This window comes from Hemitrygon akajei, chromosome 10 (genome assembly GCF_048418815.1).
Source record: "Hemitrygon akajei chromosome 10, sHemAka1.3, whole genome shotgun sequence".
Taxonomy (NCBI): Eukaryota; Metazoa; Chordata; class Chondrichthyes; order Myliobatiformes; family Dasyatidae; genus Hemitrygon; species Hemitrygon akajei.
Genome location: NC_133133.1, coordinates 143079151 through 143091400, shown reverse-complemented (window position 1 = coordinate 143091400; position 12250 = coordinate 143079151). Strand labels below are relative to the sequence as shown.

The window sequence follows — 12250 nt, the reverse complement described above, 5'->3', positions numbered from 1 at the left end:
CTCACGAAGAAACTCAACACAGTGGCACAGAAACCCCACCGCCAACTAGCATTTTGGCACACACCAATGCATGCTTGCTACGGCATACAGCGACGCAGAAGTGAAAATCAGGGTTACGGCACAGGTAGCAGCATAGCCCATTAGGCACCGATACTAGTGAAGTCTGCTTAAAAATGTTTCCCTCAGACTGCTGAAGCAAGAGGTTAAAGATCTCAGTGAACACTCCAGCAAGTTGAGCAGCACAGGTACTTGGCCAGGTACCCCATCTGGGCCAGATACTTTTCATGGGTTCATCATCCTGAAGACTGCTTGCACGTCGGCCTCAGAGACTGAAATCACAGGATTATCAGGGTTTGTGAAGGTTCCTCCACATTTTGAAAATTACGAAAAAACCCTCCTTTGATTTTTAACTTGTTCAAAATGCTTAAGCTTGGCCATTCCAATAAGACCAGACTACATGCGGTAAGTTGGAGCTGTTGAAAGAAAACTTTGTTGTCTTCTGTTGTGTTTTAATTTTCTAGACAAGCAACTTTCCAGTTTGATACTGGTCAATAGCTAATCTCCTTCAAGTACAGACAATGTGCTTATAACTAAAAGGCTATAATTCTCCTGGAAGTAGTATTATCACTATAAGTGCTCAAGAATCATAAAAAATTTTGATCCTCTAGTTAGGATTTTAAGATTATTCTTTCAATGAGTAAGAGCATAGCCTGCACATTAAATTCAAGACAAAAGATACCTCAGCAGACCTGTCAAATTTTTCTGTGGCCATTTGTGTTCAGATGAAAAACACTCCAAAATCAAGTTTGGTCATCTCACATGGACACCATACTAAATAGCAATGGAAGTACAAGTACCAACTTACTCCATTATGATCTTTACAACAAATCCAATGCTAATCACCTAATAATACACCACAAATTTTTCATGCTTAAGTAAATCAAGTGCATCTGGTGAGAAAATGTACGCCAAAGTAAATAATTCTAAAACTCAAAATGGCTTTGAAAAACGATAAAGAGAATACAGATTACTACATAATGATTACATGCAGATTTGGAATTAAAAGATTTATAAAAATAACTTCCAAGTTAAAGCAGTATAAAATAATTAACACATAAGCTTTAATCAAAATTGAAATATCTAATTAATCCCCATCTGAAATGGCTAATAGCATCTTTTCTTGAAAATGCACGGTTTTCCAAACAGTCAACTTCTGTAACTACGATCAAAAGATTCTATCAAACTGCAGATTCATAGTTTCTGGGATCAGACTTAAAACGAAATGCTAGAAAGTAGCAGTAGCACAAATTCATTGGCTAATTAAAGCTACATAAATCAGGCATCATTTATGTCAATGATGCAAGTTAAGTTACATGGAGGTAGGAGAGATGGTTAAGTGGAATGAAAAGATATCATAACTGCTGAAAACCATTATTTCAAAAACTAATTTGCATCAGCCTTTGAAAGTTATACATGCAAGTCCTTTTTATTTTTTATATTTAAGGCACTAAATTATTTCTTTATATGGTGATAAAATCAAGATTAAAATGAAAATTGTCACACTGATAGGTTTATCACTCTGATCACTAACACTAACCACAGGATATACATAAAATTCCAAACGTTTTCAGCTGGACTACCCAAACAGGTTAATAAAATCAGAGATTAATTTTCAGTTGGTGGCTGTTTGCCTGATTTGTGAACAATTTTCAGTTTGAATTCTGCAAGCAAGTCCTAGGTGCCAGTGTTGCAATGACATTTAATAAGTGACCGTAGGCAAAGCCCCACACAACACCCCAGAAAGGAAATAAAAATTCAGTTATATGACTTGCCTCATTGAGGACGTTCCTGCGTTTTGCTTTTTTAATAGCTCTGTTTTTCAGCACATCTTCACTTGCAACTGAGAAGGTTCCTGCCTAAAAAGCAAAGTACTCTATGGTAAAACAATATAAACAACTCAATATCCTGTGTTCCCTTAGAAAAGGAAAAAGAATACTGAAGCTGCAAGAAAATATCAATGTGACTCATTACATTTTCATACTGGAGCCAGGAATTCAGATGAACACGAGACTCGTGCTTATCCAAAAGAAGTTTCCTGTCTTTTTTCACCCTGAAACTTCACCTCCTCCAAAAACTGGGTGTTCATTATGGTATAATCTCATTTAGAGGATAGTTCTATACCTTATTTACCTATTATATTCATGGACAGTGAACATAGATGATCGAAAGATAGGCTATAAATGAATCCCTGGCTAACTTTAGATTATTGTAGATTATACCAAAGGGATCTGCTTATCATGTTTCACATTAGATAAATCCATGTTACATTCCATTTCATCTGATGATATCAGTTTAGCACCAAGTAGTTACTGTATAAACCTTTCTCACTGTTCAAGTATTGCAGTCATTGGTTTGCTAGATCTAACATTTTGACAGCTGACAAAAACTACAAAATTGAGAACGTAATCCAGGTGAGTATAATAGGTGAACAATATTCTGGGCAGTACTTCTTCAAAAGAATGTACTGGAGATTATCAAGCAATTACATTGCTAATTTGGGAACTTCCTGTGTGAAAACTGCCTGCTTCATTAACACAAACTGCTGCAAACGTATTTTACTGATTAAGGAATTCTGGTTTATCCTAGAGTTATGCAAATATTCATTGGTTAAGTGGAGACTGCATCACGGAGTTCTAAAGTGGGTTTACAGAAATAATGGGATGTATTAATTATCTTCCCACATGCCCTAGATTCCTGGAGTAGTCCTGACAAATTGGAGGTACCAAAATGTAACACTGGCATTTAAAAGTAGGTAGCAACTACACGCCAATTAGTCAGATCTCTGTTAGTAAAGTTCTGTATACTTCATTAAGAGCATAAAAACAGGAAAAGAGTCAACTATTCTGTAAAGCAAAAGGCATCCTTGACAAATCCAGTAATAATTCCTTTTTAAGAATGCAAATGGAAGGCAGATAAGGGCTTCGATTGCTGTGTAAAATATGGTATTTCTGGATTCTTAAAATTTATTTAGTAAAGTAATATAAAATGTAGGCTCTTGAGATATTGCAAATGCAGCTCTCAAACACCACTAAATTAAACAAAGTGTTTTAATGTTCCAGAAATATCATTCATTGAATATAAATATAGCTTTAAAATTAGTCAACAGTTTTTCAAACATCTCTAAATGCCAGCCATTTAAAATATAAAGAACACACCACAGCTTCGACAGGGCACAATGCTCTACAGCCACCTTTGCTTTTGATCAGGGATCGGCAGAGGTTCATTAATGAGCAGTTCCGTTTCTACTTGCTGTTATCTAAAATCACCTTTCGATTTTAAGAAACTGTAAACTTGGATTAAACATCAAGTATCTAAGACCAAAGGTGAGAAAATGCTCAAAGCAGCAAAATGTAAACATCTGAAATTATCTCCTTCAGAGGGATCTGGATGTTCAGATGTTAAGTACATACATGACTCATCTTGAAGGTTGAGAATCAGACAAAGTATATGATCAGCCTATTGAATAAGTAAACTGGCTTGGAAAATGTTATAAACAAAATGTCTGAGTCAGTGCAGGATGGCAATTAAGGGTAGCAAGGAATTTTATTGAACTCTGCAATTCAGGCTATTTCTTGCATAGCAAAACATGAAAGTAAAAATAATGAAAACACGTGAACACCATACACAAAATGCTGGTGAAACACAGCAGGCCAGGCAGGCAGCATCTATAAGGAGAAGCTTTAGATGCTGCCTGGCCTACTGTGTTCCACCAGCATTTTGTGTGTGTTGTTTGAATTTCCAGCATCTGCAGATTTCCTCGTGTTTGCCCCGTGAACACCATGATCATTTTTGAAAAATACCTGCTACCTACAAGTTAGTTACTTAATTATTGTCTCTAGCAACAATTGAAATTTTATGTATACATATTGGGGTTTAATTTTGGAAAATTTGAATGCACAAGATAAATTGCTTTTATTTTCACCATTTAAAAATCTCTGTTATAGGGTGCTTCCAGAAAAGCTAGGCTCAGTAAAACTCTAGGAACTAAGAATAGCAGGAAAAATGGCCAAGAGAATAAAAGGTCAGGTTGGGTTAAAGTTCAAGAAGAGGATTGTACAGACAAAAAGTAAAACACGGGCTGAATATGCTATTTCATATTCAATGTCTATAAAAAGTATTCATTCCCCCACCCCTGGAAATGCTCATGTTTTATTGTTTTACAACATTGAATCACAGTGGAGTTAATTTGGCTTTTCTGACACTGATCAACAGAAAAATGTGTCAAAATGAAAATAGATCTCTACAAAGTGATCTAAATTAATTACAAATATAAAACAAAAAATAACTGATTGCGTAAGTATTCAGCACCTTTAATATGACATATCAAATCCTCACTAGAGCAGACAATTCAGTTTAGAAGTCACATAATTAGTCAAATGGAGATCACCACGTGCAGTCAAGGTATTGTAGCGATGTACTACATACAGAGCTAGAGACGACACGCAGTCGGTAAGTCGTTTCGAGACTAGTTTATTCAAACTTCGCGGCGCTGGCATTAAATCCCTAGTGCTCGCCCTCTCCGGGCGGAAATTACGTCAGAGGTGCATTACCAAAGTCTCCCCCCGCGCGCTGGCTATTTGTGAGCCGATTCGCCTGCGCAGAAAGTGGGTCGCCACATAACAACCCCCCCCCCCCCCCCAGAACCGGCGATACACCCCCCAACCTTGACCGGCTACGCCAAGTCCACATGGGCTGGTTTGAGTCGGTCCACCGTGAAAACCTCTTCTTTCCCCCCAATGTCCAGAACGTATGTGGACCCGTTGTTGTTGATCACCTTGAACGGCCCCTCATATGGCCGCTATAGCGGTGCCCGGTGTCCGCCCCTTCGTACAAACACAAACTTACAGTCCTGCAGGTCTTTGGGTACATGGGTCAGGGTCTGTCCGTGCTGTGAAGTCGGCACAGGGGCCAGGTTGCCGAGCCTTTCGCGTAGTCTGTCCAGGACTGCTGCAGGTTCTTCCTCTTGCCCCCTTGGGGCTGGTATGAACTCTCCTGGGACGGCCAGGGGTGCGTTGTATACCAACTCGGCCAACGAGGCGTGCAGATCCTCTTTGGGCGCTGTGCGAATTCCAAGCAGGACCCAAGGAAGTTCGTCCACCCAGTTAGGTCCTCTCAGGCGGGCCACGAGAGCCGACTTCAAGTGACGGTGGAAGCGTTCCACTAGTCCGTTCGACCGTGGGTGATAGGCAGTAGTCTGGTGTAGCTGCGTTCCCAACAGGCTGGCCACAGCCGACCACAGGCTGGAGGTGAACTGGGCACCTCTGTTGGAGGTAATGTGGACCAGTACCCCGAAACGTGCTACCCAGGTTGCAATCAGTGCTCGGGCACAGGAATCGGCAGATGTGTCGGTGAGCGGGACCGCCTCTGGCCACTTCGTGAACCGGTCTACCATAGTTAGGAGGTACCGCGCTCCTCGGGACACTGGTAGGGGGCCCACGATATCCACATGAATTTGGTCGAACCTCCGGTGGGTGGGTTCGAACTGCAGCAGCGGGGCTTTAGTGTGCCGCTGCACCTTGGCTGTTTGGCACTGCGCGCACGTTCTGGCCCATTCACTGACCTGCTTGCGAAGTCCGTGCCACACGAACTTGCTGGAGAACCAGCTGGATGGTTGTCCTGATAGATGGGTGCACCAAACCGTGTATGGAGTCGAAAACTCGCTGCCTCCAGGCTGCCGGGATGATGGGGCGAGGTTGGCCGGTAGCCACGTTGCACAGGAGGGTCCTCTCACCTGGGCCTACGAGAAAGTCCTGCAGCTGCAAACCCGAGACTGCGGTCCTGTAGCTGGGCATCTCATCGTCTGCCTGCTGCGCCTCCGCCAGTGCTGCATAGTCCACCCCCAGGGACAGCTGATCTGGAGAGTGCGTCCGCCACAACATTGTCCTTTCCCGAGACATGCTGGATGTCCGTCGTGCACTTGGAGATGTAGGACAGATGTCGCTGCTGGCGAACTGACCAGGGATCGGACACCTTCGTGAACGCGAAGGTCAACGGTTTGTGGTCCGTGAATGCGGTGAACGGCCTGCCTTCTAAGAAGTACCTGAAATGCTGGATTGCCAGATACAGTGCCAACAGCTCCTGGTCGGAAGCACTGTACTTGAGTTCGGGTGGTCGTAGGTGCTTGCTGAAGAACGCCAGGGATTGCCAGCGCCCCTCAATGAGCTGCTCCAGTACCCCACCGACTGCTGTGTCGGATGCGTCCACCGTGAGGGTGGTCGGAACGTCCGTTCTGGGGTGCACCAGCATCACGGCATCTGCCAAGGCTTCCTTGGCTTCAACGAAAGCGGCCGTGGCCTCCTCGTCCCAAGTAATGTCCTTGCCTTTACCCGACATCAGGGTGTACAAAGGGCGCATGATACGGGCTGCTGAGGGGAGGAAACGGTGGTAGAAGTTCACCATATCAACGAACTCCTGCAGGCCTTTGACCGTGTTGGGCCGGGCAAAGTGGCGGATTGCATCTACCTTGGCGGGTAGAGGTGTTGCTCCATCTTTGGAAATCCTGTGGACCAGGAAGTCAATGGTATCGAGACCGAACTGGCATTTGGCCGGGTTGATCATGAGGCCGAAATCACTCACGCGGGAGTAGAGCTGGCGGAGGTGGGACAGATGCTCCTGGCGACTACTGCTGGCTATAAGGATGTCATCCAAATAAAGGAACACAAAATCCAGGTCGCGTCCCACCGCATCCATTAGCCGCTGGAACGTCTGTGTGGCATTCGGAGGAACTCGAACAGGCCGAACGGGGTGATGAGTGCTGTTTTGGGGATGCCTTCAGGGTGCACCGGGATTTGATGGTATCCCCGGACGAGGTCTACTTTGGAAAATATTCTTGCCCCGAGCAGGTTTGCTGCAAAGTCCTGTATGTGCGGCACGGGGTAGCGGTCTGGAGTTGTAGCCTCGTTCAGTCTGTGGTAGTCGCCACATGGTCTCCAACCCCCGACTGCTTTGGGCACCATGTGCAGGGGGGAGGCCCATGGGCTGTTGGACCTCCGTACGATCCCCAATTCCTCCATCCTCTTGAACTCCTCCTTCGCCAGGCGGAGCTTTTCCGGGGGGAGCCTACGTGCGTGGGTGTGCAGGGGTGGTCCCTGGGTCGGTATGTGGTGCTGTACCCCGTGTCTGGGCATGGCTGCCGTGAGTTGCGGTGCCAGAATCAATGGAAAGTCCGCCAGGATTCTGGTGAATTCGTTGTCCGACAGCGTGATGGAGTCCAGGTGTGGGGCCGGCAACTTGGCTTCACCCAGGGAGAACGTCTGGAAAGTCTCGGCATGTACCAGTCTTTTCCCTTGCAAGTTGACCAGCAGGCTGTGAGCTCGCAAGAAGTCCGCCCCCAGGAGTGGTTGGGCCACAGCAGCCAGTGTGAAGTCCCACGTGAACCGACTGGCGCCGAACTGCAGCTGCACTGTGCAGGTGCCATAGGTCCGTATCGTGCTGCCGGTTGTGGCCCTCAGGGTGGGTCCTGGCTTCCTGTTGCGGGTGTCGTACCCCGTTGGGGGCAAGACGCTGATTTCCACTCCGGTGTCGACCAAGAAGCGGCGTCCCGACTGTTTGTCCCAGACATACAAGAGGCTGTCCTGGTGGCCAGCCACCATAGTCATTAGCGGCTGCTGGCCCTGGCCCTTGCAGGGCGGGCAACAACGGCGGGCTTTTGTGCCCCACCGCTGGTGGTAGAAACACCACTGTTCACTGTCCTCTTCACTCCTGCCTCTGTGCTGTGTGCGCCCCCCTGCCGGGCTTGGTCTGGTCTGCTGTTGGGTGCGTGGCCTGGTAATCTGACCGACGGACGCCACGCTCTCCCTCTTGGCTTTCCACAGCACGTCTGCCCGGGCCGCCACCTTCTGGGGGTCGCTGAAATCTGCGTCGGCCAGCAGCAGATGTATGTCCTCAGGCAGTTGCTCTAGGAACGCTTGCTTGAACATGAGGCAGGGCTTGCGTCTGTCAGCCAGGGACAGCATCTCGTTCATCAATGCTGACGGCAGTCTCTCTCCCAAACCGTCCAGGTGAAGCAGCTAGGCACCCCGCTCACGCTGTGAGAGGCCAAAGGTCCCAGTGAGCAGTGTTTTGAATGCTTCATATTTGCCTTCTTCCGGGGGAGACTGTATGAAATCCGCAACCTGGGCGGCCGTCTCCTGGTCAAGGGCGCTCACCACGTGGTAGTAACACGTGGAATCAGAGGATATCTGCCAAATCTGGAACTGGGCTTCTGCTTGGCTAAACCACACGCGTGGTCGCAGCGTCCAGAAAGTCGGCAGTTTTAGCGAAACTGCGTGAACAGATGAAGAGTCCGTCACCTTTGGTCCAAATCCCGTTTGGACCGTCGGGGTCACCAATGTAGCGATGTACTACATACAGAGCTACAGACGACATGCAGTCGGTAAGTCGTTTCGAGACTAGTTTATTCAAACTTCGCGGCGCTGGCATTTAATCCCTAGCGCCCGCCCTCTCCGGGAGGAAATGATGTCAGAGGTGCATTACCAAAGTCTCCCCCTGCGCGCTGGCTATTTGTGAGCCGGTTCGCCGGCGCAGAAAGTGGGTCGCCACAGTATCTCAATTGAACGCAGTAGAAATAAACCTGCATCTGGAAGGTCCAACTGCTGGTGAGTCACTACCCTGATAAAAACTACACTACGAAGACAAAAGTACACTCCAAGCAACTCCGCAAAGAGGTTCCCGCAAAGAAAATTTCCAAGTCACTGAATATCCCTTGGAGTACAGTTATGTCAATCATCAAGAAATGGAAAGAATATGGCACAGCTGCAAATCTGCCTGGAGCAGGGGGTGCAAACTTTTTTAATAGGCACTGTATATGTAATACTATACAAAAGCTGCAACCAAAATGATTTTGAAAAATAATTGAATTAAAGCAGGATTAGGTAAAGTAAAAATACCAATCACAATTTAGAGTCAATTACTCATGTATAGTTCAAATTATTTCAACTTTTTAAAAAAAATTAAAGATGATCAAAGCAATTTGAGCCTATTACTCTTGAAAATATTATAGTATTATGCACAAGTCTAAGGTATATATATCCCAAGACTTTTGTACAGTACTGTAGTAATTTCATGTATTGCACTGTACTGCTACCACAAAAAAAAGACTTCATGACACGTGAGTGATAAGGCAGATTCCGATACAGATCTCTATCGTGGACTGAGAGTGGAAAAGGGGGAGGGAGAGGGGAATCATAGTTGGGAAAAGGGGAAAGGAGCAGGAAGCACCAGAGATACATTCTGTAATGATCAATAAACCAATTCTTCAGAATCAAATGACTTTACCCCTTATCTCAGGACAGAGTGCATCTGCATCCACGTCCCTGGCACTCCTTCTCTGCCAACTGTCCCACACTCCTCCCCTGACACTCCAGTTCAGATATTTACAATTTGCTTCATTGAGCATTTTCTCTCCTTGGCCTTAGAAGCCTGACATTTAATCCAAGTCAAAAGGTGATTTTAGATAACAGCTAGTAGAAACGGAACTGCTCATTAATGAACCTCAGCTGATCCCTGATCAAAGGCAAAGGTGGTTGCAGAGCATTAAGCCCTGTCGAAGCTGTGGTGCGTTCTTTATATTTTAAACGGCTGGCATTTAGAGAGGTTTGAAAAACTGTTGATTAATATTAAAGTTATATTTATATTCAATGAACTGATATTTCCTAAACATTAAAATACATTGTTTAATTTAGTGGTGTTGGTTAAGAGCTGAATATGCAATATCTCAAGAGCCTATATTTTATATTACTTTCCTAAATAAATTGTAAAAATCCAAAAATACCACATTTCCCACCAGGTTTTCAAACTCGTTCTCCACTCCACATTGACAATTACAGTACTGTGCAAAAGTCTTAGGCTATATATAAAAAATAAAATGTGGAATCAATGATACTTAGAAACAAAATTAATCATCTACAAAAGTGCACTGCTCAGGAAACAAAGTAACACAATATTGTATTATTCTTACATCTGATACAATTTTCACAGATAGGAATAACTTAAGTTTTCAAATTTTAAAATTAAAAATCAAAGATTAACTTTGTTTGTCACGTGTACATTGAAATACAATGAAATCTGTCACTTGCAGAAAAAAAATCAATTCAGCGAGGATTGTGCACTTGCAGTGCCAACATACCATGCCCACAACTCACTAACCCTAACCATACCTCTTCGGAATGTGGGAAAACTGGAGCACCTGGAGAAAACACACATGGTCATGGGGAGAACGTACAAACACCGTACAGTGGCGAGAATTGAAACCAGATCTGTGTTGCTGACACTCATAACATTACAGTTACATGACGCTATCATGTTGTTCTTTGGATAAATTAGGGCATCTGTTTATTCTTTGGATATTAACAAACCAAACTACAGCTTTCAGTCTAATGTAGCTTAATACAAGTCCTGAGAATATTTTTTTTTTAAATGGAAGAGCAGCTGGAATGGACTTTTTAAATATAGAAACATAGAAAACCTACAGCACAATACAGGCCCATTCAGCCCACGATGCTGTGCCCAACATGTACTTACTTTAGAAATTACCTAGGGTTACCCATAGCCCTCTGTTTTTCTAAGCTCCATGTAAAGTGGCATGCAAAAGTTTGGCCACCCCGGTCAACATTTCTGTTATTGTCAATAGTTGAGTGAGTAGAAGATGAACTGATCTCCAACAGCCAAAAAGTTAAAGAGGAAACATTTCTTTCAACGTTTTAAGCAAGATTAGTGTATTATTTTTGTTTTGTACAATTTTAGAGTGAAAAAAAAGGAGTACCAAACAAAAGTTTGGGCACCCCAAGAGATTTAAGCTCTCAGATAATTTTTAACAAGGTCTCAGACCTTAATTAGCTTGTTAAGGCTATGGCTTGTTCACAGTCATCGCAAGGAAAGGCCAGGTGATGCAAATTTCAAAGCTTTGTAAATACCCTAACCTCTCAAACCTTGTCCCAACAATCAGCAGCCATGGGCTCCTCTAAGCAGTTGCCTTGCACTCTGAAAAGTAAAATAAATGATGTCCACAAAGCAGAAGGCTATAAGAAGATAGCAGAGCGTTTTCAAGTAGCCGTTTCCTTAGTTCGTAATGCAAATAAGAAATGGCAGTTAGCAGGAATGGTGGAGGTCAAGTTGAGGTCTGGAAGACAAAAACACTTTCCAAGAGAACTGCTCGTAGGATTGCTAGAAAGGTAAATCAAAACTCCTGTTTGACTGCAAAAGACTTTCAGGAAGATGTAGCAGACTCTAGAGTGGTGTTGCACTGTTCTACTGTGCAGCGACACCTGCACAAATATGACCTTCATGGAAGAGTTATCAGAAGGAAACCTTTCCTGTGTCCTCACCACAAAATTCAGCATCAGAAGTTGGCAAAGGAAAATCTAAACAAGCCTGATGCATTTTGCAAACAAGTCCTGTGGACTGATGAAGTTAAAATAGAACTTTTTGGCCACAATGAGTAAAGGTACGTTTGGAGAAAAAAAAGGGTGCAGAATTTCATGAAAAGAACACCTCTCTAACTGTTAAGCACAGGGGTGGATCGATCGTGCTTTGGGCTTGTGTTGCAGCCAGTGGCACTGGGTACATTTCACTGGTAGAGGGAAGAATGAATTCAATTAAATACCAGCAAATTCTGGAAGCAAACATCACACCATCTGTAAAAAAGTTGAAGATGAAAAGAGGATGGTTTCTACAACAGGATAATGATCCTAAACATACCTCAAAATCCACAATGGACTACCTCAAGAGGCACAAGCTGAAGGTTTTGCCATGGCCCTCACAGTCCCCCAACCTAAACATCATTGAAAATCTGTGGACAGACCTCAAAAGAGCAGTGCATGTAAGAAGCTGCAGAAGATCCTGAACATAGCCCAGCACATCACACAAACCAATCTTCCATCCTTGGACTCACTTTACACCAGACGCTGTCGGAGCAGTGCTGCCAGGATAATCAAGGACACGACCCACCCAGCCAACACACTTTTTGCCCCTCTTCCCTTTGGGAGAAGGTTCAGGAGCTTGAAGATTCTTATGGCCAGATTTGGGAACAGCTTCTTTCCAACTGTGATAAGACTGCTGAACGGATCCTGATCCAGATCTGGGCCATACCTCATAAATATCCGGACCCGACTTGCACTACCTTACTTTCCCTTTTCTATTTTCTAATTATGATTTATAATTTAAATTTTTATTATATTTACTTTGATTTGTA

At 44.2% G+C, this 12250-nt stretch overlaps 1 protein-coding gene across 4 annotated transcripts in view; it reads right to left on the bottom strand.

Moving 5' to 3' along the window:
• The window catches only part of nup50 (nucleoporin 50), a 76130-nt gene that overhangs the window by 53908 nt on the left and 9972 nt on the right, over positions 1 to 12250 (bottom strand). For 2 of the 4 annotated variants that reach the window (XM_073059186.1, XM_073059188.1), the window contains exon 3: positions 1833 to 1916. The exons of the other annotated variants lie outside the window; for them this stretch is intronic. In XM_073059186.1, the coding sequence (XP_072915287.1) occupies positions 1833 to 1916 (84 nt within the window). The remainder of the gene's footprint in view (positions 1 to 1832; positions 1917 to 12250) is intronic. 4 annotated transcript variants of the gene reach the window in all.